This window comes from Squalius cephalus (genome assembly GCF_949319135.1).
Source record: "Squalius cephalus genome assembly, chromosome: 9".
In the NCBI taxonomy this organism is placed as follows: Eukaryota; Metazoa; Chordata; class Actinopteri; order Cypriniformes; family Leuciscidae; genus Squalius; species Squalius cephalus.
Genome location: NC_137130.1, coordinates 13,707,393 through 13,735,328, shown reverse-complemented (window position 1 = coordinate 13,735,328; position 27,936 = coordinate 13,707,393). Strand labels below are relative to the sequence as shown.

The window sequence follows — 27,936 nt, the reverse complement described above, 5'->3', positions numbered from 1 at the left end:
ACTACAGCCACACGTGACAGAATACCGTTCCAAACATTTATGAAAACACAAAAAGATATTTTAAAGAATGTTGGCAATCAAAAAGTTGACAGTAGCCATTGAAAAATACTATGAAAGTCAATGGCTCCCATCAACTGTCTGGTTTCCAACATTCTTTAAAATATCTTCTTTTGTGTTTCTCAACAGTCATACAGGTTTGGAACAATGTGAGGGTGAGTAAATGATGACAACATTTTCATTTTTGGGTGAACTATCCCTTTGACTAAATTTTTGTTATTTTATTTAAATCCAGTGGTTTGCACGTCTCATTAACCTGATATAAAATCAATGGAAGTCTATGCAATGTACTAATATAGTGAATAGATAAGACTATAGTTTGTAATGCCACCTTTACTGGGATTATGAGGAACAATGGATGCTGGGATGCTCCAAAAAAAAAAAAAGTAAAAGTAAGTAATAGGGAGTCATATTACACTATGATGATACATTTAACTAAACTATACTGAAAAAAAAAAACAAAAAAAAAACGGGCCTTATAATAGCAGGCTGATTCAAACAAGGTAGGCTACAAGTTACAAAAGGTCATCTACAAAAGGTATCTGTCTGACAGTCTCTCTCTATTCATCCATCCATCCATCCATCCATGTTTTCAGATGATGGTCATTGCTGCTCTACATCTCACATTAAAAGCTATTTATGGTGTAACGATGCCTAGGTAAACTAAGTGCTGTTATCACTGAATGCACTGATGGTCAGCCGCTGTAAAATGTGACAACTTGGTGCGAGAAATGTAAACAGACGACATCCTGGAAGACACTAAAGAATAGGGGTAACGCTGACAAATAAAATAGCTGTCTAAAAATACCGTGTTTTTGAGCAACACTAAAACGGATACCAAGATCAATAATAAATCTAATAACTAATGTGTATTGATATGAACACAAAATAAACCAAGAGTGCAATAAAAGCTTAAAATAATGTATTACAAACACCCCTCTTGTCATCGCCACATGGTCTGTCCCGGTCTGTCCCCCTCCGCCCATCAGGAAGTGTACGCAAATGAACTGTTTGTTTGGTGGAAATCAGCTGAGCGATCCAATTCTAGGTTAGCTGATTGAAGCTTTGAATATTAGTGTACCGTACCTGTCCTCTCTTATGCTCGCTTTTTACTGTTTCCAAACTGTCGATTTATCGTTATTTGGCACGAGACCCTGTGATCTGTCGTCCATCCTGTTTTGCTGCAGTGGGTGAGTCATTCAGTTCTTACAATAGCATGACATGTCTTAATGGATGTAATAAAATATTAATGGGGAGTTTATTGTAAACCATCACTATTAGTACCTCTGTAATCATGACTTCAGTTCAAACAGAAGATAGCTGCCATATGTATAATGCTGGTTGTCCTAACAGTAGGTGAGACAAATATAGTTAAAAAATATTATTTATTTATTTATTCATTCATTCATTCATTTTATTATTTAGTATTTTTATTAAAATGCATTGAACCATCCAGCATAATGGCACGTGTCTCACTATGTAAAATGTGGATTGTGGATGGAAAGTAATTAACGGTCAAACCATGAGGTTATACTCTTTAGGATGAAAATGCACAGAATGGATATGATGTTCTGTGTGCCAGAAAGTCAATGGATGTAACAACAAGGACAGATTTGAGTTACGTAACATGGTCTCTGTTTGTTGTGTTGCTGTGCCTCACTGCTGCTTGAATGAATCTGTTGCTCAAACATTGTGAAAAGGGTATATCAGAGATCCAGCTTCCATAACTGCTGAAATGAAGATCTATGTATTTATCACATACACACATATATCCATTTGCAGTACATTTCTCCGGCACCCAGTGCACTGTTGTCTCTGGTATGCTGCTAAGAGAAGCACTATTAATGGACAGATCAATAGACCAATATTATTATGTGCAACCTTGTAGACTAAATACATGGCCTAGGGAGAGCTGACTTTGTATATGCTTTGTAGAGTGGCTGACAAATCAATCCTTTAGAAAATGGAGATTGTCCACAATATGTGGTGCAGAAATTGCAGTTACGAAAACTTACAGTATAATCTGGAAATGAAAATTATTGATGACATTTACACTACAATTAAAATGTCTGGGGGCAGAATATTTTCTTTATTTATTTTTTATAATTTCCTTTTAAAAGGAAATTAATACTTTTATCCAGCAAGGAGGCATTAAACTGATCAAATTACAATAAAGACATTTATAATGTTACATGAGATTTCTATTTCAAAAATATTGTTCTTTTGAACTTTCTATTAATAACACACTATTTATCAAATAATCCTGAAAAAATATATTATGGTTTCCACAAAAATGTTGAGCAGCACAACTGTTTGCAACATTGACAATAATAAGAAATGATACTTGAGCACCAAATCATATTAGAATGATTTCTGCAGTAATTATTCTCAATATTCAGCTTTGCCATTGCAGGAAAAAATTACATTTTAAAATATATTAAAATAGAAAGCAGTTATGTTAAATTATAATAATATTTTACAATACTACCATTTTACTGTATTTTTGAACCAAACGAATGCAGCCTTGGTCAGCATAAGACACTTCAAAAACATTTTTTAAATTCATACCTACCCCAAACGTTTAAACAGTAGTGTACATGCACAGGTTGGCTATATCCTGATTTTATTTCAGAATTTAGAACCACAACACGTTAACCTGATAGCTGTAAGCCAATGTTTAAGCCAATGTTCCATTTTCTAAAAAATCTTAATAAGATAACTGTCATGTCATATGTTTTAATCAGTTATATGTAAACACCTTATGTACACTATGTCAACAGACCACCCTATAACCACTAAACATTCAAATCTGCTCATTTTCAATCAAAGGTAATAGTTTATCCTAGTTTATTTATCACTAAAATAAACTACTATAAGGATCTCTTTACCTCCATTTTTAAATTATCATGCTCTTGTCTTTTATTCTTTAGGACATTAGTCAGAATTCATTCATTGGGTTCAATGAGTTACTGACTAAAATGGTAATATTGAGCATCTCCAGTATTTACAGGAGAAAACACAGCAAAATGATGTACATTATCTTCATTTACTTATTCAAAATATGCTGATTACATGTATACAGGAATATTCCAATAGTTGCGAAAAATAAACCTCTTCATTTTCAGGCAAGCAGTGTAAAAGATGTAGAAACTAACCACTGTCATCATTTTAAAGGCTTTATGTTGCTTCCTTGGTACTTTTTTTTAATGAGCTGCTGTTGTAATGACTGTAAGCTGCTGATGACATTAAGAACATAAGCTAGGATAATTGTGTGAGTGTTTGTGTTTGCTATGCTGGCTTTATGCCTCCCCCTGCCAGACACTGAATCTATTTAATGTGTGTAGGCTACACTATAATTTTTTTTTTAATTTTTACAGAAAAATGTTAATTGGTTAACTGTAAGTTACCTTAACCACATACGGTGAAAAACTGTAAATGTTAACATCATACTATATGTAATTGTCTTGTATCATACTGTAAAAGTTATGTTTTTTGCCAGAAAAACTTTGAATTACCATATAGGCTAATTTATGGAAAACCAGTAAAAGAATATTCCCAGAATTCCCTGCATTACACATAACACATGATTACATTTTTTATACATAATTTTGTTTCCTCTTATTTTTGTTATCAGTAATGCACATTAGTGTTTTTGTGTTCATTTTTTTGTCGCTTAGTTAATGTTTATAGCATTATATTAGTGTCGTGTGTTACCCTGATGGTTTTTTGTCTTTGTATGACCCTGTGCACAGTCTATGAAAGAGTTTGACCCCTGTGCACCGTCTATGAATGAGTTTGACCATGTTTTATAAACAGGTCACTTACGTTGATCTCTGATTCATAATCGGGCTTTCTATTGTGCCACCTGTATTATTGTGGTGGTATCGGGACATTTTAAGGTAAAAAGGCAGATTTTGGTTGTTAAAGTAAAAGTAGGTATATTACAATTATTTATATCACTTAACTAAATATATAATTATAAGTTGTAAAATATACAGCCATTCTATAAAACTGGCAGCAACAGCATTTTTTTTACCATAAATTTAATATTTTTTACACCGCAGGAATGAAAATTAGTAGCCTACTTAATATTCAGAAACATATCAACTAGTTGGACTGGAGTTATTGTGTATATTTCTGGGTGGTGGTAAAACTAAGAACGGAAAGTTGAACAGGTTGAGTGCTTGGAGTAGTTGTTTAAGTAGACATAGATCATCTGATTAAAGCAAAGAATGCCATAGAAGTGCTGCACAGGGTGTAAAATCTCGGTGCTCTTTGGTTGTTTGGGATAATTAAGCTCTAAGAACATAGGAGCTCCAAGGCACTCGAATTATGTTGAAAAAAGTTAAAACGCCTTTATTTTATTCATGGCTTAAACATTAAAATTGGTGACAAGTACACCCAGGTGTCAGGGGTGTACTTGTCACCAATTTTAATGTTTAAGCCATGAATAAAATAAAGGCTTTTTAACTTTTTTCAACATAATTCGAGTGCCTTGGAGCTCCTATGTTCTTATAGAATAGATCATCTGATTGTTTGGATGGGTTTGTGTTCAACAGGCACGTGTTTTGGGGCTTGCTTCTGTTTCTTAAATCCTCTGTAAATCTCTAGATGCCCATTTGATGCTCATAGCGTCAGATTAAACAGATGTAAGTCTCACTGTGTGTGTGTGTGTGTGTGTGCTTGTGCGTGTTATCAGGGCTTTTATCACTGGAGAGCTAACAGATGTCACCATATCTAAGCAGAGACCAGTATATTCTACTTGTCTGTTTTTTTTTGGTGCGTAGCCTATATATTTGTACTGTCTGTTTATGAGCTGGCCCACACAGAATATACAGACATTTTTGCCTTTTTTGACCATATTTTGTCTGTATGTCAATTGACATAATTGGATATGTTGTTGTTATGAGTTGTTGCTCTGCAATTGATCTGTCCATTTCCACCAGTTTGACCCATTCAGGCCGATTTGCAGGTTTGCGAATATGATTGCATTAACAGTGTAAATAAGCCAATCGTAGTGCTATGGAGGCACTGATTTCTCTCAAGTGACTTTTCGCCTGTATTTTGTTGTTCCCCTCTGCATTCCTGGCAAGTATTAGAACAATGAGCTCAAGGGAGGAAAAAGAGATGCTGTGTCCATCTGTAATCCATTGATGTGTCTGTTGGACACTTGGACGGTATTAAAAGGATTATTTATATGATACTTATTTCATCTGGGTTTATTTAAGTACTGTCACATTTTTTTAATCCTTTTTTTAGGAAACTTTTAAGAAATTGAGTACTGGAAATGAAAATATGTCATTTACACTATCATATAAAAGTTTGGGGTCAGTAAGTTTAAAAAAAGTTTTATTCAACAAGGATGCATTAAACTGAACAAAGGTGACAGTACAGACTTGTACATTGAAAACAAAAAATCTTTTTTCATATAAATACTGTTCTTCCTTTGTTCTTGCTCTTTTTTTCCTTTTTTGTTGAAGGAATGTAAACTCCGATGGCCTGCTACATTATAGGTGGTGGCTGAGGTTGCTTAATCCCAGTCTTTGTGATTATTCTGGTTGATTGTTCATGATTTGAGGTCATTGTATGCAGCAAACAGTTTAATACTTGGGGTTAGAGGTTTGTTCAAATCCCTAACCCTAAGCATGATCTACATGCCTTAACATGCACCTCTATTTACCAGCTATTTGCCTTTTGTACATTTCTCGATAAGAAATCGATTGTCATTAGTAGGATTTCACCTCACTTCATGATGCATTTTCTTTATTTGTGCAATTGTAATGCAGGATTTCTCTGTTTTGTCTCATAGATAGATACTGAGCATGCTGGGACATGACTGAGGCATGATGGATCCTGAGGAAGCCGAGCTTCAGAATGACTACCGTTACCGTAGTTACGGAGCTGTCATTGAGAAGGCGCTGCGGAACTTTGAATCATCTAGTGAATGGGCTGATCTCATCTCCTCACTTGGAAAACTCAACAAGGTACTTAAAGCCTGGAGAAAACAAATCCATACACTTAGAGATTCGGGTTATCATTGGCTTTGAATAACTCTTTAAAACTTATTTTACTGATTTATGTTTTTAAAAGAGAGAATTTTGAAGATATCCTTCTTTCTTTGGCAAATTTGTCTCATCAACTTGCCTAGGTTGACACTAAAACACTGGGGGGAAAAACACCACAGAAACAGTTTTTACATGTTTCAGGGAGATATACTTAATTGTGTCTGCACATTAAATCGGGAGAGAAGTATTTTAAAATAAAAAACCAAAATACACAGTTTGGCACACTTTACCTCCCTCTGCAAGTAGACGATGAAGTTTGCTTGCTTCAGTTTAAGATCGGTTTTTAGTTACAGTTTTTGAGGGAAGTGAGAGACTTCCCTTTATGATCTTCAGTCCTGTTGAATGAAGGCATTGGTTAAAACATTACTGCTTGACCTCAAACATTATGTTCAACGTGCAGCTGATTTGAATAAGCTGAACAGGACTTGTGTACACTGTCCTTAAGATTAGACAAATAGTCTTTGTCTCAACCTTCCTCTGCACTTTTTTAAAAAAACATTTCCATGTTAATGTGCAGATGTAAAAAAACCTGTTGTCTTATTTAAATGTCTTTCTTTCTCTCTATATCACTTTATATGGCATGTGATTTTCTTGTTTGCTCAATGGGACTTTCCGGATATTATGTGAGTTACAAGACAACCTGTGTGAATATAAAAGGATTTCGTGTATTTGTTTCAGATATTTGACATTTAACATGACGCTATTATCTACAATCTCCTTTTTTACACACTTGAAGCATTTTCACTTCGTATAGAGAGTGGCATTTTTGATGGCACGTCTTGTAAAATATGTTTCAAGTGCTGTGCAATAACAAACTAAACCCTCTGTCTCGGTTCCTCCTCTGAGCTATTGTTGATAGTTTGTTTGAAACCTGTTCAGCAAATGTGGTTGCTGAGTGAGATACGTGTTGAAGAGTGGAAAGCTAGTGACTTATAATACAAGTCTCTTGCAATGTGCATAAATACTAGTCATCATTTGTTTTTCTGATATAATCCACCTACAATTAACCTTATATTATTGGGTGGGGGTTGTAATAGTATGTTCATGTGTGTACCATAATCCTTGATGTTTATATATACACTACTGTTCAAAAATGTGGGGCCGGTAAGAAGATTTTTTTAAAAGAAGATAATTAAGATAATTTTGAAAGAAGTATCTCACACTCACCAAGGATGCATTTACTTGATAAAATAAATAAAAACAGTAATATTGTGAAATATTATTAAAATGTTAACTATTACAATAACTATTTATGATTTTCTATTTTAATATTTTAAAATAAAATTTATCCCTGTGATGCAAAGCTGAATTTTCAGCATTGTTACTCCAGTCTTCAGTGTCACATGATCCTTTTAATATGATGATTTGCTGCTCAAGAAACATTTATTATTATTATCAATGTGGTTCTTTATATGTAGACCTCTCTCTCTCTCTCTCTCTCTCTCTCTCTCTCTCTCTCTCTCTCTCTCTCTATATATATATAATATATATACATTTATATAGATACCTATAGAAAATCATTTAAAAACGTTTTACTTTTTTTACATTTTTGTTAAACCGTCCATCCTGCTCTCCTCTCCCGCTCATTGTGTTTCTCAGGCTCTCCAGAGTAATCTGAAGTACTCTCTGTTACCACGGCGGTTGATCATCGGGAAGCGTCTGGCTCAGTGTTTGCATCCTGCTCTGCCCAGTGGCGTCCATCTCAAAGCACTTGAGACCTATGAGGTCATTTTCAAAATCATCGGCACAAAATGGCTAGCAAAGGATCTCTTCATATACAGGTTGGTGTCATTGACAAATACTGAGTGAATCTCACATATAAATGTCCAGGTCATTGATCAAATCACTTGTGCGTGTGTGTACACTTCAGCTCAGGGCTCTTCCCATTGCTGGGTCACGCAGCGATGTCAGTGAAGCCGGTTCTGTTGACGCTGTACGAGCGGTACTTCCTGCCCCTTCAGAAGGCACTGTTACCCAGCCTGCAAGCTTTTATCATGGGCCTGCTGCCTGGACTGGAGGAGGGCGCTGAGGTCTATGACAGGTACAACTTAACACCAATCATCAATAAATGATTCACAAGTTGACACTTCAGAGATGTGACCCTAAACTTTACACAACATACTCACTATGGTACCAGGAACTCCTTTGCCACTCTCACTACAACTGTGCCTCAATTAATACGTAACCAATTTAACCTTAAGTGATATTACCTTGATTATATTGGAGAAAAAGTATGTGTCCTTGTTCATTTAAACATGGGTCTTCCATAGACTTACATTAGACAAGAGCTAAAGCTTATCAGAGAATATGGCCGAATTTTTTCTAGGCCAAAAATCACTTTTGGCCACTACTGTATTTCCTGATAAGGCTTTGATTTCAATGTTACAAAACCCACTTCATCTTTCTTCCTGTCTAAGGACGGATGCGTTGCTTGTGAAGTTGTCGGTGTTGGTGGGTCAGTCTGTGTTTTATGGAGCGCTGTGGGGTTCAGTGCTTATATGTCCTCTGGTACGGCTTCCAGCCTCACTCTTCATCGTCGCACACTTTGACCACTCAGTCACTGCTCGAGAACAGAAGTATATGCTTGGAACAGACCACAGACTAGTGGTAAGTATGTGTTTGGAGATAATTCTATAACATAAAAATAGTATTTTGTACATCTAAACTAAAAATATTATTTGTTTAAAAATACATAGAAAAATTGACCTCTGTCAGGGTAGACAGAGTACACATTAATTTGACATAAATGAAAACAAGACTGTGATGGAAAACGTATAGTCTGTTCAACAGAAAGTTGAAAATTGAAAACGTTGAAAATACATTGTATATTTTAAATTTTTATTTATTCCTGTGATGCAAAGCTATATTTTCAACATCATTACTCCAGTCTTCAATGTCACATGATCTTTCAGAAATCATTCTAATAGGCTGATTTGGTGCTCAAGAAAACATTTATTATTATTATCAATTTTGAAAACCGTTGTGCTGCTTAATTACTTGGGGAAACCATTACACATTTTTTAGGGTTCTTTGATGAATTAGAGTTAAAAAGATCAGCTTTTATTTGAAATAGAAGTGGTAATGTCATTACTGTTACTTTTGATCAATTAAAGCAGCCTTGCTTATTATTTTCTTTAAAAAAAAGTTGACTGACCCCAGACTTTTGAACAGATCTTTTGTAGGGGTTGTGAAAGTTAGACATGACCTAGAACCAGTGTGACATATTGAACAGGCTGTACCTTTGTTCCTCACAGCCAGACATTTGTGTCAAATTACACAGGGTGTCTGTCTACTCTGACTAAGCTCTGTTGTTTTGAAGGAATTGTGTAATTGATATGAACACCTCACCATCTCTCCTCTCCAGGTGAAGGCTGTTTGTCTCGCTTTACAAGACACTAATGTTTTGGTCCAGAGAAACATGCTGGAAATCCTTCTCTACTTCTTCCCCTTCACATCATTCCAGGTTAACCCCTTTTTCTTTCTTCATGTCTTCACTCCCAACTACATTTGACATGTCCCAGACCATGTGTAAGACATTGTTTTTAAAACAATCTATAGGATCCTGAGGAATGTGCCATCCCACTAAATCCAGATGAGATGATCTGTGTGGTGTCTGCTGCATCACTCACCCTGCTCAGGAGAGATATGTCTCTAAATCGACGGCTCTATGCATGGATGCTCGGTACAAAACACAAATTGTCAGACAATTACAGAATAGCACAGAAATACTCCAGTACTGTTTCATAAAATAAATGGCATTTATCTATTAGAGAATAGTAATTTGTATTAAGGAAAGATATTTTGATGGATCTTTTATGGCAATTTGTCCCCTTTTCATTGTATGTAAACTAAAAAAAAAATCTCATGAGAAAAGTGACACGTACAGGTTTGAAACAACATGGTTGAGTATATTTCTAAATGTGTGTATTGTCAGGCTTAGACATCAAAGGAGGAATGGTGGCCGCAGATTCCAGTCGCTTTAACACTGTGGAGGAATACACTGCATTCTACTTCAGTACACACTCCAGAGAATTACTGGTGCAGGTATAGAAGAGAACACACTCACTCAAACTGTTCAAAATTCTGTGCATGCATAGTTAAAATCAACTCATATTTGATATTTTCTTCATAGGCTCTGGTAAATATTCTGAAGCAGAAAGATATAGAGGCCAACCCAGACAATCTAATAGAGTATCTCAGACCGTTTCGCATCATCATTAGCCTGTTGGACAAATCTGAGATAGGTAAGTTGTAAAATGCTTTACTTTGGCCCTATTTGACATTATTACTCATGTCTCTGCAATCTCTCATTTACAGGGCCATTGGTGTTGTCTGATGTGCTGCTGGAGGTGGTCAGAGCTTTTTACAGCTACTGTAAAGTGATGCTGGGAGAGGATAATCTCAACACCAGCCTTAGTGGCAGCCAACTCAACAGGTCAGAGAGAAGAATTCAGTGCTCATATTTTCACAGTGGACAAGTTTTCCTGTAGCTTAGCTGGTAGAGAATTATAACTGCAATACCGACATCATGATTTTGATAACACAAATAATGTCAGGGTCCCGATATAACAGTCAGCAAGGGTTTTTAAGAGTAAAACCTGGTTTTTTTTTTTTAAGGGTTTTTAAGAGGTTTTTAAGAGTAAAACCTGGCTAAATGAGTGAGGGATAACTGTAATGACTGTACATTATCCCACTGATTACATGCATTTTTGCCAAATAAATGGGCATGAAATCGATTTCAGCTTAAATTATTTATGTAAGGGCTGTGAGAAACATAATACTATCACAATATTCAAAACTGGTTGTCAGGCTCAACAGTCGAATATCCAGTATAGAGGTCCATTATGGACATTTTTTGACTGCAGAATTCAGCCATTGACCATTCAGAAGCGAAACCTTTTGATATATTTTAAAATATATATTGTTATATTTCATATTATATTACATTTGAATTCACTATCAGTGGATATACACTACCGTTCAAAAGTTTGGGGTCAGTATTTTTCTTAAGTGAATTCTTGTTGCAAGGATGCATTAAATTGATAAAAAAAAATTTATTTTAGTTTTTTATTTACTATTCATCAAAGAATCACGGTTTCCAAAAAAATAATAATATGCAGTACAACCGTTTTCAACATTGATAGTAATGAGAAATGTTTTTGAGCACCAAATCAGCACATTAGAATGATTTATGAAGGATCATGTGACAGTAAAGGCTGGTGAAAATTCATCTTTGCCATAACAGGAATAAATTACTTATTACTTATTTTAAATTGTAATAATATTTCACAATATTTTTGAAAAATGCAGTCTTGGTGAGCATAAGAGACTTCTTTCGAAAACATTAAAATATCTCACTGACCCCAAACTATTGAATGGTAGAATAAATGTACAAGATGAGTTAATAATACGCAAATGAACGCTGTTTCTAATTGTTGATTATCTATTCGTGTGCAGTAAAATCAAGGAGAATAAAACCGCCTCAGAGATTATAAAGACCGTCAATATGCTTGTGAGTGCCATGAGCAGCAATTATCTCTGGCACTACATGACAAGGCATTTCCAAATCTCTCTCAGGTAAATGCGCACAAACTCATAATAAACTGCATTACGTGAACATAAATAGAATTATGTCAACCTAGTGTTATGGTTGTTTCTCAGCTCACTGAGTGATCCAGATGGGAAGGGTCCATTTAAAGACAGGAGCAGCCCTCCTTCAGTGACTGAACTTTCAACACTCATTATCTTCCTGTTGGATGTTATTCCTTTGGTATGATCTGGTGATTCATCTTTGGACAACTTTTTTCAAACTATTGGTCATTTGGTCTGATTTGGTCTGGCTTTCTTTTTAGGAACTCTATGCAGAGATGCAAACGCAATACCTGCCACAGATGCTAGGCAGCATGCTGCAGTCGCTGCATAGTCACATGACATCCCTCAGCCTACAGGAGCTCACACAGGCAATGAGAGCATGTTTTAAAGTGCTCAGTAAGATCCAGATGCCGGTGGCTTATATGGACATGGAGGCTGAATCGCAGACACAAGATGTGGAGCAAACACAGGTATGATGGGTCAGTTTTACTGTAACTACCATAAAGTCTGGCGTTGGTAAAACATTTTTTAAAATGTTTTTAAAAAAAAGTCTCTTATGCTCACCAAGGCTGCATTTATTACCGTAAAAACAGAAATATTGTGAAATATTATTGCAAATTTAAATAACTGTTTTCTATTTGAATATATTAAAATTTTCAGCATTCATTACTCTAGTCTTCAGTGTCACTGATCCCTCAGAAGTCATTCTAATATGCTGATTTGGTGCTCAAGAAACATTTCTTATTATTAGCAATGTCGAAATTAAAAATGTCGATTTTTTTTTTTTGGGAAACTGTGATAAAAAAAATTCAGGATTCTTTCATTAATAGAAGGTATAAAATAACAGCAATTATTTAACGATGTAAAAGTCTTTATAGTCACTTTTGTTCAGTTTCTTTCTTTCTTTCTTTCTTTCTTTCTTTCTTTCTTTCTTTCTTTCTTTCTTTCTTTCTTTCTTTCTTTCTTTCTTTCTTTCTTTCTTTCTTTCTTTAAAAACCCCAGAAAAAAACAGAAAGATATAGAGATCATTGAGTGGTTATGGCACGAAATTGTGGGAGAATATTATAAAGGAAGAAATATTATATAATATTTCTATAAATAATTACATAAGCAATATGGTCTGAAATCTTACTGACCCCAAACATTTGAGCAGTAGTGTAAATGTTTGGGCCACTGCATTTAGTATATAATGAGAGTTTTAATAATCAAACAAATTAAAACTTATATTCTAATGCCATTCATATTATGGGTTGGAAATGGGTGTGTATTAAACGGGCTCTGTTTTTTTTTTTTTTTTTTTTTACACAATATAGATTGTGATGACTGGCAACAACAAAGTCAAAGAAAGTGACCAGGTGAATAGTAACCATGACAGCAGCACTAGTGAGGCCTGTCTGAATGGACAGGAGACCCAGGAGGCAGAGCCAGGTGAAGCTCCGTACCCTCCTTTGCGCTCTGAAGACAGTGGATTAGGCCTGAGCGCATCTCCATCTGAACAGCACCTTCTACCAGGCTGTAATGTATCAGAAGCTGCTTCTGAGGTGAACTCTGAAGCAGAGGACGTGTGGAAAAGAGGAGGAACTATAGAAAACATGTCCAAATGTGTGCAGGATATACTGGCATCTGTTATCACAAGGTAATTTACAAATTCGGTGCATACTGTGTGTGCCCAATAAGCATATTTTCAGTATGCATGATAGAATACCAAAATTACCTGCTATATTTGACAAAATGTGCATATACAATCAGAACACCTAGCAAGGAAAAATATATTCCAGAATGCAATGCACTTGTCTTGACTTTTCATTTGCTGTGTGAATGCTCCAAAAGCTCCATATCCACTTTAATATGATTAACTTGCTTCCTAATCTAGCTGTCTAATAAACCTGGCTTTGTGTATTACAAATATTGTTGGCTCTTTGACAAAGTGCTTTTGTTACACTCATTTTTAATTAATTACGTGACTACTTCAGGTTTAAAAATCACACTTTTCTCATATAGCTCATGTAACCAGGTATTTCAAGCCCGTGGGAATCTTGGTTGTTCAAAGAAAAGTTCAGTTGTTTTAGCTTATTTTAAATCATTTGAGGTCATCTTGAGGCCCTCTTGGAAGTTTGTTGAATTCGGTCTCTTCTTTCTCTCTCTGTCTCACTCGCACTCACTTCCTGTATCTCTTTCAGGCATTTGTTAGATGTTGTGGATCCAGAGAAGAAGAAGAAACAGGACGAAGCCAATCAGCTAGATCCTAATGCTTCTCCTAGGGGCAGTAAACGGTCTCCATTGAAAAGGAAAGGCAGCCGAGACTTGGGTCTTATTAAAGACAGACTTGCTGAGTTCTTCAACCCCAGTAAACTGAGGATCCATGCCCTTCATGGGTCTTCTAGGGGTGGGGGTAAAGACCACAGACCAGTAGAGTTGGAGTGGATGGGAAGTTTCCAGTCAAAGGGCAAAGGGGAGATATCAGAGTTGAGCCGCCAGGCCTTCACTGTGGTCTGCCAGCTTCTCCTGGAATGCACAACTTTTCCTGTGTATTTTACTGAGGAAGAGAACCAAGACCTTCACACATCTATGTTCAACAAGACAGGTGAATAAAGGAATTGTATTCCAATACTACATTAAACTATGCTGATATAACATGTCACAGCACATGGACGTGTTCTTTTATAAACTGATTGTTTCTCTCCTCAGATATAGATGGAAGCCTTCCTGAGTGGCTGAGGTCCTTGATGACTCTGTGTTGCCTGACAAAAGACTACCAGGTACACAAGGCGGAGATCGAAAGGGATAGTTGACCCAAAAATGAAAATTGTCATCATTTTCTCAACCTCATGTCATTTCAAACCTGTAGGGATTTCTTTCTTCTGTGGAACACAAAAGTATATCTAAAAAATATATATATAGAATGTAATGGACTCGAAAGTTGTTTGGTTCTCAAAGTTCTTCAAAATATCTTCTTTTGTGTTCTGCAGAGCAAAAGAAATGTATACAGGTTTGAATGGATGGAACACATGACATTCTCCCATTCATTATTCATACACAAAGACATTGAGGTTGTAATGTCAGTTAGTTGTTAATGCATGTTCTTTGTATTGTGACGTTGTTGTCTGTTATTTCCACCCTTAATTTCTTTAAACATTTAAATATAAGCTACATGTCCACGCACTCCATCTTCCAATGCTCTGAGAAACAGGTAGCCTGTTTCTCAGAGCATTGAGCCCCAGACTCACACTATTGGTTGAGTCAAAATTTGACCTGTCAAACAAACAGAGCAATGTTTTGATAGCGATGCACTGTTTACAATTTTCACTCTTCAGGGGCCTGTACCATGATGGTAGTTGAACAAACACTGGGTTGCAGGATTAGTTTCGAGTTGACAAAACCAAACCAATCCAACCAGGCTTTGTTGGTACCATGATGCTGATCATCAACTTTCTCTGTCAACTCAGGCTTTGATCCTGAGTTTAGGAGTTTAGGTGTGACATCAGTAGCAAACAGCCAATCACATGCTGAGAAAGAGTGAAACTGCGATTCATTTCTCACGAGAGAAGCAGCGCAATTCACTTATTAAATAAAAGTATTAAAATATTAAGAATTTAAACAAATTTACACAGCAAGAGGAAAATAGCTGTCTATAAAAGAGGACAACTAAAAGAAAAAATCATACTAAATTTCAGATCAGTGCAAGTAAAAGTTGTGAAGTTAGTTTATACAGTTGATAAAGGTATAGAGAGAATTGAACATTTAAGCTCACGTGTAGTTATTTTATAGCTTCATCTATTGATTTTAAAGCGTATTTATATTACCTTTATATATTTATTCATTTAAACTCTGCGTAATAATAATTGATGAACTAAAATTGTACATGTGTGATCTATTAAGGGTATAATAATTACATAAAAAATATCTAAATCATTCAAAATTATTATTCTAAATAAGCATTACTAAAAACCAGACGATTTTGTATTTAAAAATCATTTGCTATGTAGTGACCTTTAATTTGGAGTAGAAACAGATGGAGTGACTTTATCCTTTGCTCACAGCTGATTGGTCTAAGTCCGGTTTGCAACCTCTTACCTGAAACATAACCTGCCCCGGACCAGGTTAGCCGTGGAGCATAAGTTACTATGACGATGAACACTGCTAAAAGCCTAACCACTTTCATAGTGCCTAAAACCCAGGGTTGGGGCAAACTAAACTGAAACATACCTGGCTAGCCACCTAAACCGGCTTCATGGTATAGGCCCCAGGAGAGTCAGCCTACGAATGGCTTATTTAGAGTTGCCTCTGCACAATGAATTAGGATAGGACATTTTAACATGGAAACATTTTTACTACATCTTTAATTGTTGCATTGTGAAAGCTGAATCACTTGATAATAATTTTTTATATTTTTTATCTGTCTTTAGGTGCAACATGTTGCTATCTCCTCTTTGTTGGAGCTAATCAATCACTCTCAGTCTTTAGCCCTCGTCATTAAGGATAAAAACCAGCGTTATAAGAACTCTGATGCTAACCCACTGAGCGGACAGCTGCAAATGGTCACCCTGCCACCCATCTACCCCGCTGTTCTCAAAACTCTGGAGGATTCCACAGACTTTTACCTGGTAAGGCACATTATGATTAACAGGTTGCATTTCTTATAGCTTGTTCTGTCGTCAATGAGAAATGTATAAAATAGAAAAGGGTAATTGTAGAGACATTACAAGGGTCAGGAGATGGACCACTATTTTTATTCTTTTTTATGTATGGAAGTCCTGCAATTCAGTTTAAAGAGCCAATTTCCCTTTTGATTGTTGCATTACCTATTTTTTTTAAATCCTCAATTATAGAAGGTGCATGCATGTTAGATGGACTAGAAAATGTTTGTTTTTTTTTGTATGATTTGAGCCAAAGAAGCAACATTCATGATACCCTAACTTTACTGATTTGAACCGTTATTAAACTTTTCATAACATATTATGAGATTTCAGTCTTTCTCCATTCAAGTAGATAGGAATTGTACTGCCTATTGTCTACATAAAAAATAGCTACCTGTGGGTTCTACCAAGATGGCCGCTGAGTGATCTGACTTCCTTAAAGTGACTTTGGTTATTGTCTTCACTTCAATTCTCTTGTAGCGTGTATCTCAGGTGTTATGGGCTCAGTTAGACACAGAGCGTAGAGAGCATCACGTATCTTGCGTGGAGCTCTTCTATCGGCTTCACTGCTTGGCTCCGTCTGCATCCATCTGCGAGGGAATCATCTGCTTAGGTTTACTCAGTGAGGACAAGGTACTGGGGAAACCTCATTTAATAAATTTTACACATATATAAAGCTGAAACATTTTTTAAATTGTGTGTGTATGTGTGTTCATTTTAGGTTGTGTGTCTGGAGGCGCTTCACAGGTTCTCAGTTTTGTGGCACCTGACACGAGAGATCCAGACAAATCGCAGCACTTCTCTCAACCGCTCCTTTGACAGGTTTATACACCATATTCCTTATGTAATTATTTATAGATTAAAATTATATTATATAATATTTCTTCCTTTATAATATTCTCCCACAATTTCGTGCCATAACCACTCAATGATCTCTATATCTTTCTGTTCTCTCAGGTCTTTGTTTGTGGTTTTAGATAGATTGAACAATCAGGATGGTAGTGTAAGGGCCGCAGCACAGAACTGGTTGGTGCGGGCTCTTTCCCTCAGTGATGTGGTCCGTATCTTGGAGCCAGTGCTACTCTTACTGTTGGACCCGAAAACACAGAGATCACCCATACAAAGCGTCAAACAGAATCTCTCTTTTGGTATGGAATCAAGACGCACAAAAACACACAAACCAGATCAATACACACAGAGGTACCTGAGCTTGAGTTTGGGAGTTAAATTTTCAGGTCTTGCATTGTAGTATAAAAACTGAAATGATACAAAGTTAAGTAATACAATTTCACATCAAATAGTTAGTAATAAAAATTCTACTTAAATTGTGTTGGCAATTATAATACAGAGTAAACTGGATTGTACCTTTAAAATAATCAATATAGTAATTTGCACAAATAGTGTTGAAGACAAATAGCAAGAGTTCCTTCTGGTTATTGATATGTATACTGCCATTCCAAAGTTTGGGGTCAGTAAGATTTTTTTTTAAAGAAATTATTACTTTTACTCAGCAAGGATGCATTATATTGGTTACAAGTGACAATAAAAAAGTGACTCTTTTTTGTAGGACATCCTGGGATTTTTTTATGACCACAGATAGTCATGACCTTACATTTATAATGTAACATTATAATGGTTTACATTTATAATGTTACATTTATAACATTTATAATGTTGCAAAAGATTCATATTTCAAATAAATGCTTTTATTTTGAACTTTCTATTAATCAGAGCATCCTGAATTTTTTTTCCATAAAAATATTAAGCACAACTGTTTTTGAATATTTAAAAGAAATATTTTATGAGCAGCAAATCAGCATATTATAATGATTTCTGAGGGATCATGTGACACTGAAGTAATGGCTGCTGAAAATGGCTACTAAATTACATTTTACACACACACATATATATATATATATATATATAAATATATAAAGTTGTTTGTAATTGAATACAATATTTTAGGGCAATGGAAATTATGAATTTAAGATATATATATTCTTGGTGTCTGATTCTACTGTATATGTGATTTAGGTAATGTAAAGTCACTGAGCTGGAGAGACAAATCCATCACAAAAAGTGCTGAAGACAACATGACGCCTGGTTGCCAAACAGAAGAAAGCTTTGTTAGTCGCATCACCATAGTAGACCGTGAAGCACTGTGGGCGGAGTTGGAACGAGATCCAGATCTAACACCCACAGACTCCCCAAAAATGTCCCGGAGTGAGAGTGAAGAGACTGAGGGAGAGGACGAAGAAGTAGAGGAAGAAGAGGAAAGTGAACACACTGAATCTGCAGACACAAGTGGTGCTCAGAACTCCACCGAAAACTCCACCTCAAGCTCCGCCCCTTACTTACAGCGACATGACGACGGTAGCATAGAGGAGGAGGGTGTGGCCATCGGCCTACAGAGAGTGGATTCAGAACGAACACAGGTTTCAGATTCGCTCTCAAGTGATGAAGACGATGGGCAGTTGGAGGCCATGGCCAAATCCCGGATGCTGAAGCGACAGCGGGAGAAACGTGAGGCGGTGGATTCACTGTTCCGCCATGTTCTACTCTATAAGCAGCAGTACGAGAGCAGGAGAATTCTCTATGCCTTCACTATTTTAGAGACCATCCTCCGGACAAGTGCAGGGCCATTTGTGGAGGCTTTATCCAGTACTTCTCTGGACTGCAGCTCCATTGCCCATCTCAACCTCATCCAGAACCTTCTGCAGAGGCACCGTCAGGCTCAGGATGGTGGCAGCTTCTATGGGCAATTGCAGATCTCAACTCCACCAAGTGGAGCTACTCCTGACCCATCCCAGCCAGCGTCTTCTCCTCTCCATTCACCACCTTCTCCTTCTTCTCCACCAACACTCCTTCTAGAGCTACTCACCTGCCTTTGCATGCGCTATCTCCGCTCTCACTATCCCTCATATGCCAGCGTTCCCAATTGCCAACTCCAGGCCAATCGGGAGGTGCAGGTGAAAAGCGTGGAGGTACTGACTGAGTTGATGATCCAGTTGGTGAGGGTGGCCCAGCAAGCTCAAATTGGAGAGGCAAAGGGAACTGCTAGTCTGGAGGCTGTCCGCAACCTTCTTTGGGGCTACAAGGTGCAGCAGTATGTCCTTCTAACACTTTCCGCCTCCATGTATGTCTGCCAGAGAGCTGATCGGCCCGACCAGCACACGTTGCCTGAAGAAGACCAAGGAGAAGACAGAGGAGAGATCTCAGAAGAGAGCCTGATCAACTTTGGCCGGGATGGGACCTGGGCTGAGCACCCACTCCAGATTGCCCTACTGAAGCTTCTGAAGGTTCTTATTGTATTGGAGCACCACGTGTGTCCACCACACTCCAAGTCACAAGATCACGATCAAAGCCATTCCAACCCACAGCGACGTGCAGAACAACCCTCCTCAGCCTTGGCTCGAGAGTGGCAAACAGCTGTGATGTTTCAGCAGTCCATAAAAGCAGTGCGTTACATTGTCAGTCAGCCTATCACCGCTCAGGGCATGTTTGTGTCGGCAGCAGCCCGAGCTTTGCACCCACAGTATGGCTGCGCCATGCACCCAGACTGGGTGACTCTGCTATGTGAAGTTCTGCCTTATTTAGGACGATCACTGGCCATCATTGTATCACCCATAATTGCCCAGATCTGCAGGAACCTGGATGAACTGGTTAAACAGCACGAGCACGATGGAATCAAGGCTTCACATAAGTAAATAATGTGTGTGGTTGTTTGCGTTTGTGTGAGCATGGGTGCACATAAAGTGTCTGATAAGGTGTCAATGCTTACATGTTGTTGTTTTGTTTCAACCATAGCTTGAATTGGGCTTATATTTTGTGGCTTTCTTTAGTGGTACCTTAAAGAGGGAGAACATAGCGCCTGACTATCCTTTGACACTACTGGAAGGTCTGACCACTATCACACACTACTGTCTTCTAGACCACAAGAAAGTAAGACATACAAGCAGCACCCATTAAAGAAAATAGTGGCAGATCCTGGCATAGGTGACAGACATTTGCCTAGTGAGACAAATCCTCCTATGTAACTCTCATAGCTCTCAAGGTCTGTTCACACTGACTACATTTCTGAATCTAAAGTTGCAAAGTTGCTGTACTGTTGGTTGCTAGTAGGAGTATAGCATTGTGGGTTATTTTGCAAAAACTATTTGCACCATAAAATTCAACCAAATACACCAGTTTTCCTGATATACATCCACATACAGTTGTAGTTACAATCAAGTCTGATTTTGCCATGGACATTAAAAATGTCAGGATCACCACTGAGCATGTAAGAATGCTTCAAACGTGACACTAATGTGACTTGTGTTAATTTAAAAAAAAAAATTTTCTGTACCTGTAGACAGCTGCTGTTTGTGATGTTCCAGACCTACGAAATGCTAGCAATGCCATTCTGGAGGAGTTTCCACACATGATTAGCAGCATGGCCTTACTCTGGGGTGTGGTCAAAGGCTGTGACTCCTCCCGTAGCAGCAGAGCCTCACCCACATCTGTGTACTTTAAAGGCACAAAGGTATATCTCATACTTGAATAAACAAAAATGTTTTATATCATTTTCTTTACTTAAACATCATGCCGTCTTATTGACTGCTTAATGGTGCGTATGTATGTTTTTGTTCTCTGTAGATCTTGAAGCAAAAGGTTCTGGAGTTCTTAATGCCATTGACTCAGCAGTTTGGGGTGCAGGTCATGGCCTCTGTGGCTGCTGTATGGTGTAGCAGGAAGAGCCGGAAAAGACGTTCCAGAAATAAGGTTAACAATAACTATCAGAATGCAAAAATGACATTATGTCATACAATAGACTACTGTAATGATGTTTTTAAATTTTGTTTTTATATTGATGCATAGATTTTACCAGATGCTAGCGATTCTCAAATGACCTTGGTGGACCTTGTGAAGGCACTAAACACACTCCGTCCGGACACCATACTGCAGCTCATCAGAGAGGTGGTGAAGAAACCTCATCAGATCAAAGGAGACCAGGTATTGCACTCACACACACACATTCACTTAGCTATCTAAATGGGGACATTTCATAGACTTTTATTGTTTTTATATACAGGTAGTTATAAATACTATAGCCTAACCTTAAACAAAAACTTTCTCCATTTTTACAAACTTAATTTTGTATCATTTATACAAATAAGGACTTCCCCCAAAGGGAGATTTTTGTCATATTTAGCTCACTTCTAGTTATATATTTATCCCCAAAATATGGTTAAATGGGTACACACACACACACACACACACACACACACACACACACACACACACACAGAGATATTTAACTATCGAATTACATCATGTATTAATGATCAATCTCTTTCTCACGATCAGAAGACTACTTTAGTTGATATTCCAATGCTACAGTTCAGCTACGTCTACATTCAAAGGTAAAAGTTTCCATTGACATCATTCTAGATTTTAATTGTACCTTATCTTATTTCCTATCATATAATGTCTTTTACTGTAAAATGACCATAGTCCATTGAGCTGTTGCAATCCAGTTTAAGCAAATGGCTAAAGATGTTGTTTACTGTACACTGGAAGATTCAGCCTTGACTGTATTGTTCTACAAGGCAGATGTTTTTAGTGGAGTGTAGATGGTAATGTCCTTGGTCTTTTTTTTTTTTTGCAGTCTCACCGCTCAAGCTCTTCAGGAGAACATCAATCCTCTTCTCTGTCTGCTCAGAGAATCTGCCCAGCTTAACCTCGCTCCTCCTGGACACTTCTTGCTCCTCGGGTGAATAAACTAACGTGGTCACTATTACGTTTGCTCATAGAGATTTGAACAAACCCTAACCCTTAATATTAACCTTTGGTGCGCAAATTTAACAGTACGAAACCACCTAGCAACCACGTTGCAACATACTAATAACAAAATCAGAACACCTTAGCAACCACATTACAATGTCCTGGAAACCACAATGTCATGACACCTGCATCGCCTAGTTGTTTAATGCAACATTCATTTTAAAAAAGGCAGTCGCAAAACTCTTAAAGATAAATAAGAGCTCTTGTTAATTACATGAAACAATTATTGTTCTTGTTATATACTATTGGAAGGTAAAGTGTCTTTTGAAAGACTGATATCTGTTTATTTTACTGTTGCAGCATCCTTAATGACTGTGTAAATAGACTTCCCAATATCGACAACAAGAGGGATACTAAAGAACTGCAGGTAGGACAGATACAGCGAGAGATTTTGTTGATATTGTAGAAATGTCAAAATATGTTTACATAGTAATTGTACCCTCAACAGGAAGTGAGCCAGCGCATACTAGAAGCGGTGGGAGCTGTGGCAGGCTCATCTCTTGAGCAGACTAGCTGGCTGAGCCGTAACCTGGAAGTGAAAGCTCAGCCTCAAGTCTGTCCTCAGGGAGATGAAGATGATCATGATGGCAATGAGTTAGAGGGTAAACCTATGCAGAAATTCATATACTTACAGTATAATGCCCATTGCTGTATTGCCAACATATGAAATTAATAATGCCTAGCAGTTTTAAAATGGATTCTTTTCATGTCTTTCTCTCAGAGTGTGCCGGCCAGGGTAGCACTATGGTGTCATCTTCAGTGCCATCTGTATTCAGTGTACAAGCTCTGGTTCTGCTGGCTGAGGTAAGAGACATGCGGTGAAATTGGGTGAAGAAATGCAACAGATTATCAGTGTTCTCATCTGTGCTCATTGTGTTGGTAGGTTCTGGCTCCTCTTTTGGACATGGTCTATCGCAGTGATGAGAAGGAGAAAGCTGTGCCTCTCATTTCCCGTCTTATGTATTATGTTTTTCCCTATCTAAAAAATCACAGGTGAGTATGCCAAAGAAGCACTTCAGTTGAAATTATACAGTAGTTGTTAATACTGCTTAGTATTTTATTCAGAAGCTTTGGTCTATTTATTGTCACATGACATTGGTGTCAGATCATTTTCATTTAAAACTAGGGGTGTGACGAGATCTCGCGATATTAAAACGTGCCAATATTTCTCGTTGATGTGAAAAGCTGTCTTGCGATATCAGCATGACGGAGTTGAGTTTTGTGGCAAAACATTTGACAGTGCTTGCATTATAATGTTCTGTCTTTTACTGCATATGATAATTCATACTCAGAAAGTTGAACTTAAGTGACATTCATCATTACAAGATGATTAATTACAACATTTTTAAATGCAACTGCATTGTTTTGAATTTTGTGAATTTCAGTTTAATAAAAGATTTTTCCAGTCATATATTTTATTATTGAAGAATTATTAAAAATAGTGTTAAAATATCAAATTTCGGTACCTGAGAACGCACTTTTTATGGATATTCATACATCACAGACAGCGACCAAGGCAGCTCTGGCATAATGTCAATAACACTTTTATAAATTACTTAGTTTCTTTAGTCATTGATGTTAACATGCCTAAAGCACAGGAAAAAGGTACCGTTGGGTACCGGCATAGAATTTCAGGTACCGGTATCGGTACCGGTTAAAATGTAAATGGTACCCAACCCTACTCAAGAGCTAAATGTATCATCACACCCCTATTTAAAACTATTACTCACTTTTAATGTTTCCATAGCTGTTTCTCAATTTATATCTCTCTATCTCTCAGTGCCTATAACATGCCTAGTTTCTGTGCGGGTGCTCAGTTGTTGAGCAATCTGAGTGGATATGCCTACACTAAACGAGCGTGGAAGAAAGAGGTGCTGGAACTCTTCATGGAACCAATGTTTTTCACTATGGAGTCCTCGTGTTCCTGCCAGTAAGATGGATACTTAGACAACACTGTAAATTTTATTCTGGTTTAATGTAGTGGTTTTTATCAAGTCATGCACAAAATCAAAATAGTCAAATAGTTTGCGTGGCCTATATACATAGATTGCTGGGCCTACTAGTTTGTTTTTTAAGCCACTAAACTCTCATATTGTGCTTTAGTTGGAGATCCATCGTAGACCATCTTCTGACTCATGAGAAAACAATGTTCAAAGACTTGATGAGTGAGTATATGTACATATTTCTGCTTTAGACAGTCATTTGTTGTATGATCAGTGTGTTGATTTGTATTGTGTGGGTTCATGTTGTACCATATGCAGGCATGCAGAGCAGTTCTTTAAAGCTCTTCAACAGCGCTGAGCAGAAGCCCATGCTACTGAAACGACAGGCTTTTGCTATGTTTAGCGGAGAGAATGACCAGTACCACTTCTATTTGCCTCTCATACAAGGTATCACTGAGTCTGTGTGGAAAACAAATATAGGTTACTTGTAATGTAGCATAGGAACAATTTCAAGCTAACACTTTCTTCATCAAATATATTCTAGAGCGTCTAACAGAGAACCTGCGTGTGGGACAGACTCCATCAGTGTCAGCTCAGATGTTCCTCATGTTCCGTGTTCTCCTGTTGAGGATCTCACCACAACATCTCACCTCTCTCTGGCCAATCATGGTCACTGAGCTGGTAAGAAATATGCCAGTGGACCTCTCTTCACAAATGCTTCATCAGTTGTATTAAATGTTTTTTTAGTTGGGTGCAGTTTGAAAATGTATGTTGAATATTTCAGATACGCATTTTTAACCGCCTTGAGAAGACACTTCTGGATGACAAAGAAGTTTCAAAGTGAGTCTTCCTTTATGACAAATTGCTGTCTGTATATATTTTTCCTTCAATTTTCATGGAAAAAAAATCTTTCTGTTTCAGGAGTAAATTGCGAGGTAGCCATGACAAGAATGGTCTACTATGCTTCCCTCAGGCAGAGCTGGACATGTACCTGTCAGCCTGCAAGTTCCTGGACACCGCTGTGTCCTTCCCTCCAGAGCAGATGCCTCTGTTTCAAATGTGAGACTCATGTGAACTGTGTGTATGCATGTTTACTCCTGCCATACCTGTGATAAATGACGAGAAACAGTTTAATTGAGCATTATTATAGATGTTTTTATGAATTATTATCAAATTTTTGTATACTTAAACTTCTAAAGAACAGAAGTAGTGGTTGGACATTCTCCAATGGTCAAATGACCAAACATAGTTCTATTGAAATTGAATTTAATAAGAAATGTTTCTATATTAGAATGATTTCTGAAGGATCATGTGACACTGAAGACTGAAGTAATGGCTGCTCAAAAATTTAAGCTTTGCAATTACAGGAATAAATTACATTTTAAAATATATAGAAGTAGAAAATGGCTTTTTAACCATGTTTTGTGTTTTTCATGTTTTTGATCAAATAAATGCAACCTTGATTAAACATAAGACACCTCTTTCAAAAACAATAAAGTCTTACCGGTCTTACGGTAGTGTACGTGGGGCTAAAAGGGTTAATTCACCCAAATATTACAAAATTACATTATCATTTATTTGCCCTCAAGTCTTTTAAAGCCGTTGTTCTCCATACAATGAAAATGGGCATGGTATTTACTGCCAACAAAGCCAAGTCAAACAAGTCCAAAAATCACCATAAAGTTGTCCTGATGTGCTATATTTAAATCTTCTTTCAGTAAATATATTATAGACTTGAAATATAGCACTACTTTTATCAATTTTATTCCACTTCTATCCTTTTGTGGAGCTTGGCAATAGAAATGATCACCCATTTTCATAGTATGGAAAATAAAATGGCTCAGACATTCTGCAAAATATTTTTTTTGTGTTCCATGGAAGGAAAAAACAAAATTTCTTAAATATTCATTTTCTTTACGCAACTAACCTCACAAAGACCTTTTATTTAAGGTACAGGCACCTTCTATAAATATAACACGGTGAACTTCTTATTAGGTCTTTTGACCTAAGTGGACTGTCATGGCTGACCTAACATTGGCAGCTGTCAGTAATAGATCATTAGGTTCTGTATTATTTCTAGGTGACCTGTCATGCCTGCCCCAACATAAATGACTTCTGATATGCTCCACACCCTAAAATTGAATGTACATGACCTCTTAATGGCTTGTCAATATGTATTTATAGGTATCGCTGGGCTTTCATTCCTGAAGTAGATGTTGACCGTTATGATGGACCAGGAAACACTCTGCTGGAAGGCGAACAAGAATGTAAACCCCATATTGTTAGGATACTGGATGGAATAAACCGACGCTATGGGGTAAGATTTCCTTACACAAGACATCCTTTAATATATTTGTGACTCAGCACCACCTAACCAGTAAAGATGGTGCTTTTTCAAAAGTAGTCAGTCTTTAAATATTTTGGCTGTGTGTTCAGGAGCTGAATGGAACAGCGGGAGAGTCGAGCACAGATCGATTGGTGTTTCCTTTGCTCACACTGCGTTCCCTCTGCTCCATCGTGGATCTCGTGCCGTTCTTCAGCACCCTCTGCTGCTCTTTTAATGGCTCCTCCACACACCTCCCACATTATGCTGTGGACTACCCACCGCCCAGCAGTGATCAGGTCATGAAACGCCTAGAGAACATCATTGAAGGAGAGTTCCTTGATGGAATGGACAGTTAGATGATAGACCACATTCTCAAATTCTGCATTTGCTTCTGTAATTTATGTAATTGGTTTCTCTTCAAACACAAAAGTGCAGTGAAATTTCATTGTAGCATAACAGTTTACCTTTAAATGCATAAAGGTCCCTGCTAATTTTCTTATGATCTTAATCAATGCACGTTAAGCTGTTGAAGGTCTCTAAAATTGTATGACCATTCTGAGTCGGATACGCTGTGAATGTATATCATCTTTGTATTTTAATTTGGCTTAATGTGGGCTTTCCAAGCATTCTGTTCATTTGAACATTCCATTACTTTTTACTAAATGGGCCAAAATAATGATTATTTGGCCATGTTTCAAGGGCCATAATGATCACAACAAACAGATAATTTATTGTCTGGTCCATGGCATTTTTCAGTTGTGTGTAGGGTTGTCCGTCATTTCTTGACTTGAAATCCCTTTGCAGTATTTTTGCTTCCTGACAAATTACCTTTTTCCCTGTATAGCTTCCATATATCTGTTTAAAATTATTGTCTTTTGTTTATCTACAAGTATCTATTTAAAATTGCTTTCTTTGTCTTATATTCTGCTATATTTCCCCACTTGCTTTAAGTTAAGGATAATATGTATTTATTCTTATGTGGATATTGAATGTCTTCTTTTACTCTGTGTAGAATGAATATTACAACAACGGAATTGTAAAGCACATTTTTATTTCTGTACCCAAGGGAATGTTTTTGATCCATGTTTGTGTTCTCGATCATCTCAAGGACCTCAAGGATGTTTTATGCTGTTGCTTTAATTTTAGAGTGCACCTGATTTGGCAGTTATAGTTCGTCTCTAATGTTACTGCTAGTATACTATCTTGCCCTTTGATTGAAGTGCCTAAAAATAAACGCTCTAATTATGAAACATCTTTGCTTGTTCTGTAGTTGCTATATGCAATTGTACCACAGAAACAGGCAAATGAGAAGCTTATATTTCCCATTAATGGCAGTGTAAAGAGCTATTATTTCAGTGATATCAGAATTTAGTGATTTGTTCTCTTGAATGTAGACTTTTTTGGAGGAAAAATAATGTTAATGCTTAATAAAGTGAATTACTTTATGTGTATGTTCTGCACATCTGAATAAAATGACTCAGAATCACAAAGTT

At 37.0% G+C, this 27,936-nt stretch overlaps 1 protein-coding gene across 2 annotated transcripts; it reads left to right on the top strand.

The window, feature by feature from the left end:
• The first annotated feature begins 1,037 nt into the window (after positions 1 to 1,037).
• On the top strand, positions 1,038 to 27,936 carry dop1b (DOP1 leucine zipper like protein B). 2 transcript variants are annotated; one of them, XM_079880376.1, is made up of 39 exons: positions 1,038 to 1,247; positions 5,867 to 6,041; positions 7,722 to 7,903; positions 7,993 to 8,163; positions 8,540 to 8,729; positions 9,487 to 9,585; positions 9,681 to 9,804; positions 10,057 to 10,166; positions 10,255 to 10,366; positions 10,440 to 10,557; positions 11,580 to 11,699; positions 11,784 to 11,892; positions 11,975 to 12,184; positions 13,028 to 13,350; positions 13,895 to 14,298; positions 14,403 to 14,473; positions 16,121 to 16,318; positions 16,832 to 16,984; positions 17,073 to 17,173; positions 17,309 to 17,499; positions 18,386 to 20,054; positions 20,194 to 20,293; positions 20,703 to 20,873; positions 20,987 to 21,112; positions 21,209 to 21,343; positions 21,698 to 21,753; positions 21,999 to 22,103; positions 22,475 to 22,541; positions 22,623 to 22,776; positions 22,896 to 22,978; positions 23,058 to 23,167; positions 23,955 to 24,104; positions 24,278 to 24,339; positions 24,436 to 24,564; positions 24,662 to 24,798; positions 24,902 to 24,957; positions 25,039 to 25,176; positions 26,302 to 26,434; positions 26,554 to 27,936. In XM_079880376.1, exons 2-39 carry the CDS (start codon positions 5,901 to 5,903, stop codon positions 26,797 to 26,799), a joined length of 6,954 nt encoding a protein of 2,317 aa, XP_079736502.1. In that variant the 5' UTR covers positions 1,038 to 1,247; positions 5,867 to 5,900; the 3' UTR covers positions 26,800 to 27,936. The 2 variants fall into 2 exon arrangements, with proteins under 2 accessions (XP_079736502.1, XP_079736503.1); XM_079880377.1 differs by having other exon boundaries at positions 1,172 to 1,247; positions 5,871 to 6,041.

Excerpts from the sequence above, each read along its gene's own strand:
- dop1b (XM_079880376.1), top strand. The coding sequence starts at position 5,901 with ATGATGGATCCTGAGGAAGCCGAGCTTCAGAATGACTACCGTTACCGT. Across the intron at positions 13,351-13,894 it reads CTGGCATCTGTTATCACAAG|GCATTTGTTAGATGTTGTGG; the intron begins GTAATTTACAAA and ends TATCTCTTTCAG. Across the intron at positions 14,474-16,120 it reads GCCTGACAAAAGACTACCAG|GTGCAACATGTTGCTATCTC; the intron begins GTACACAAGGCG and ends ATCTGTCTTTAG.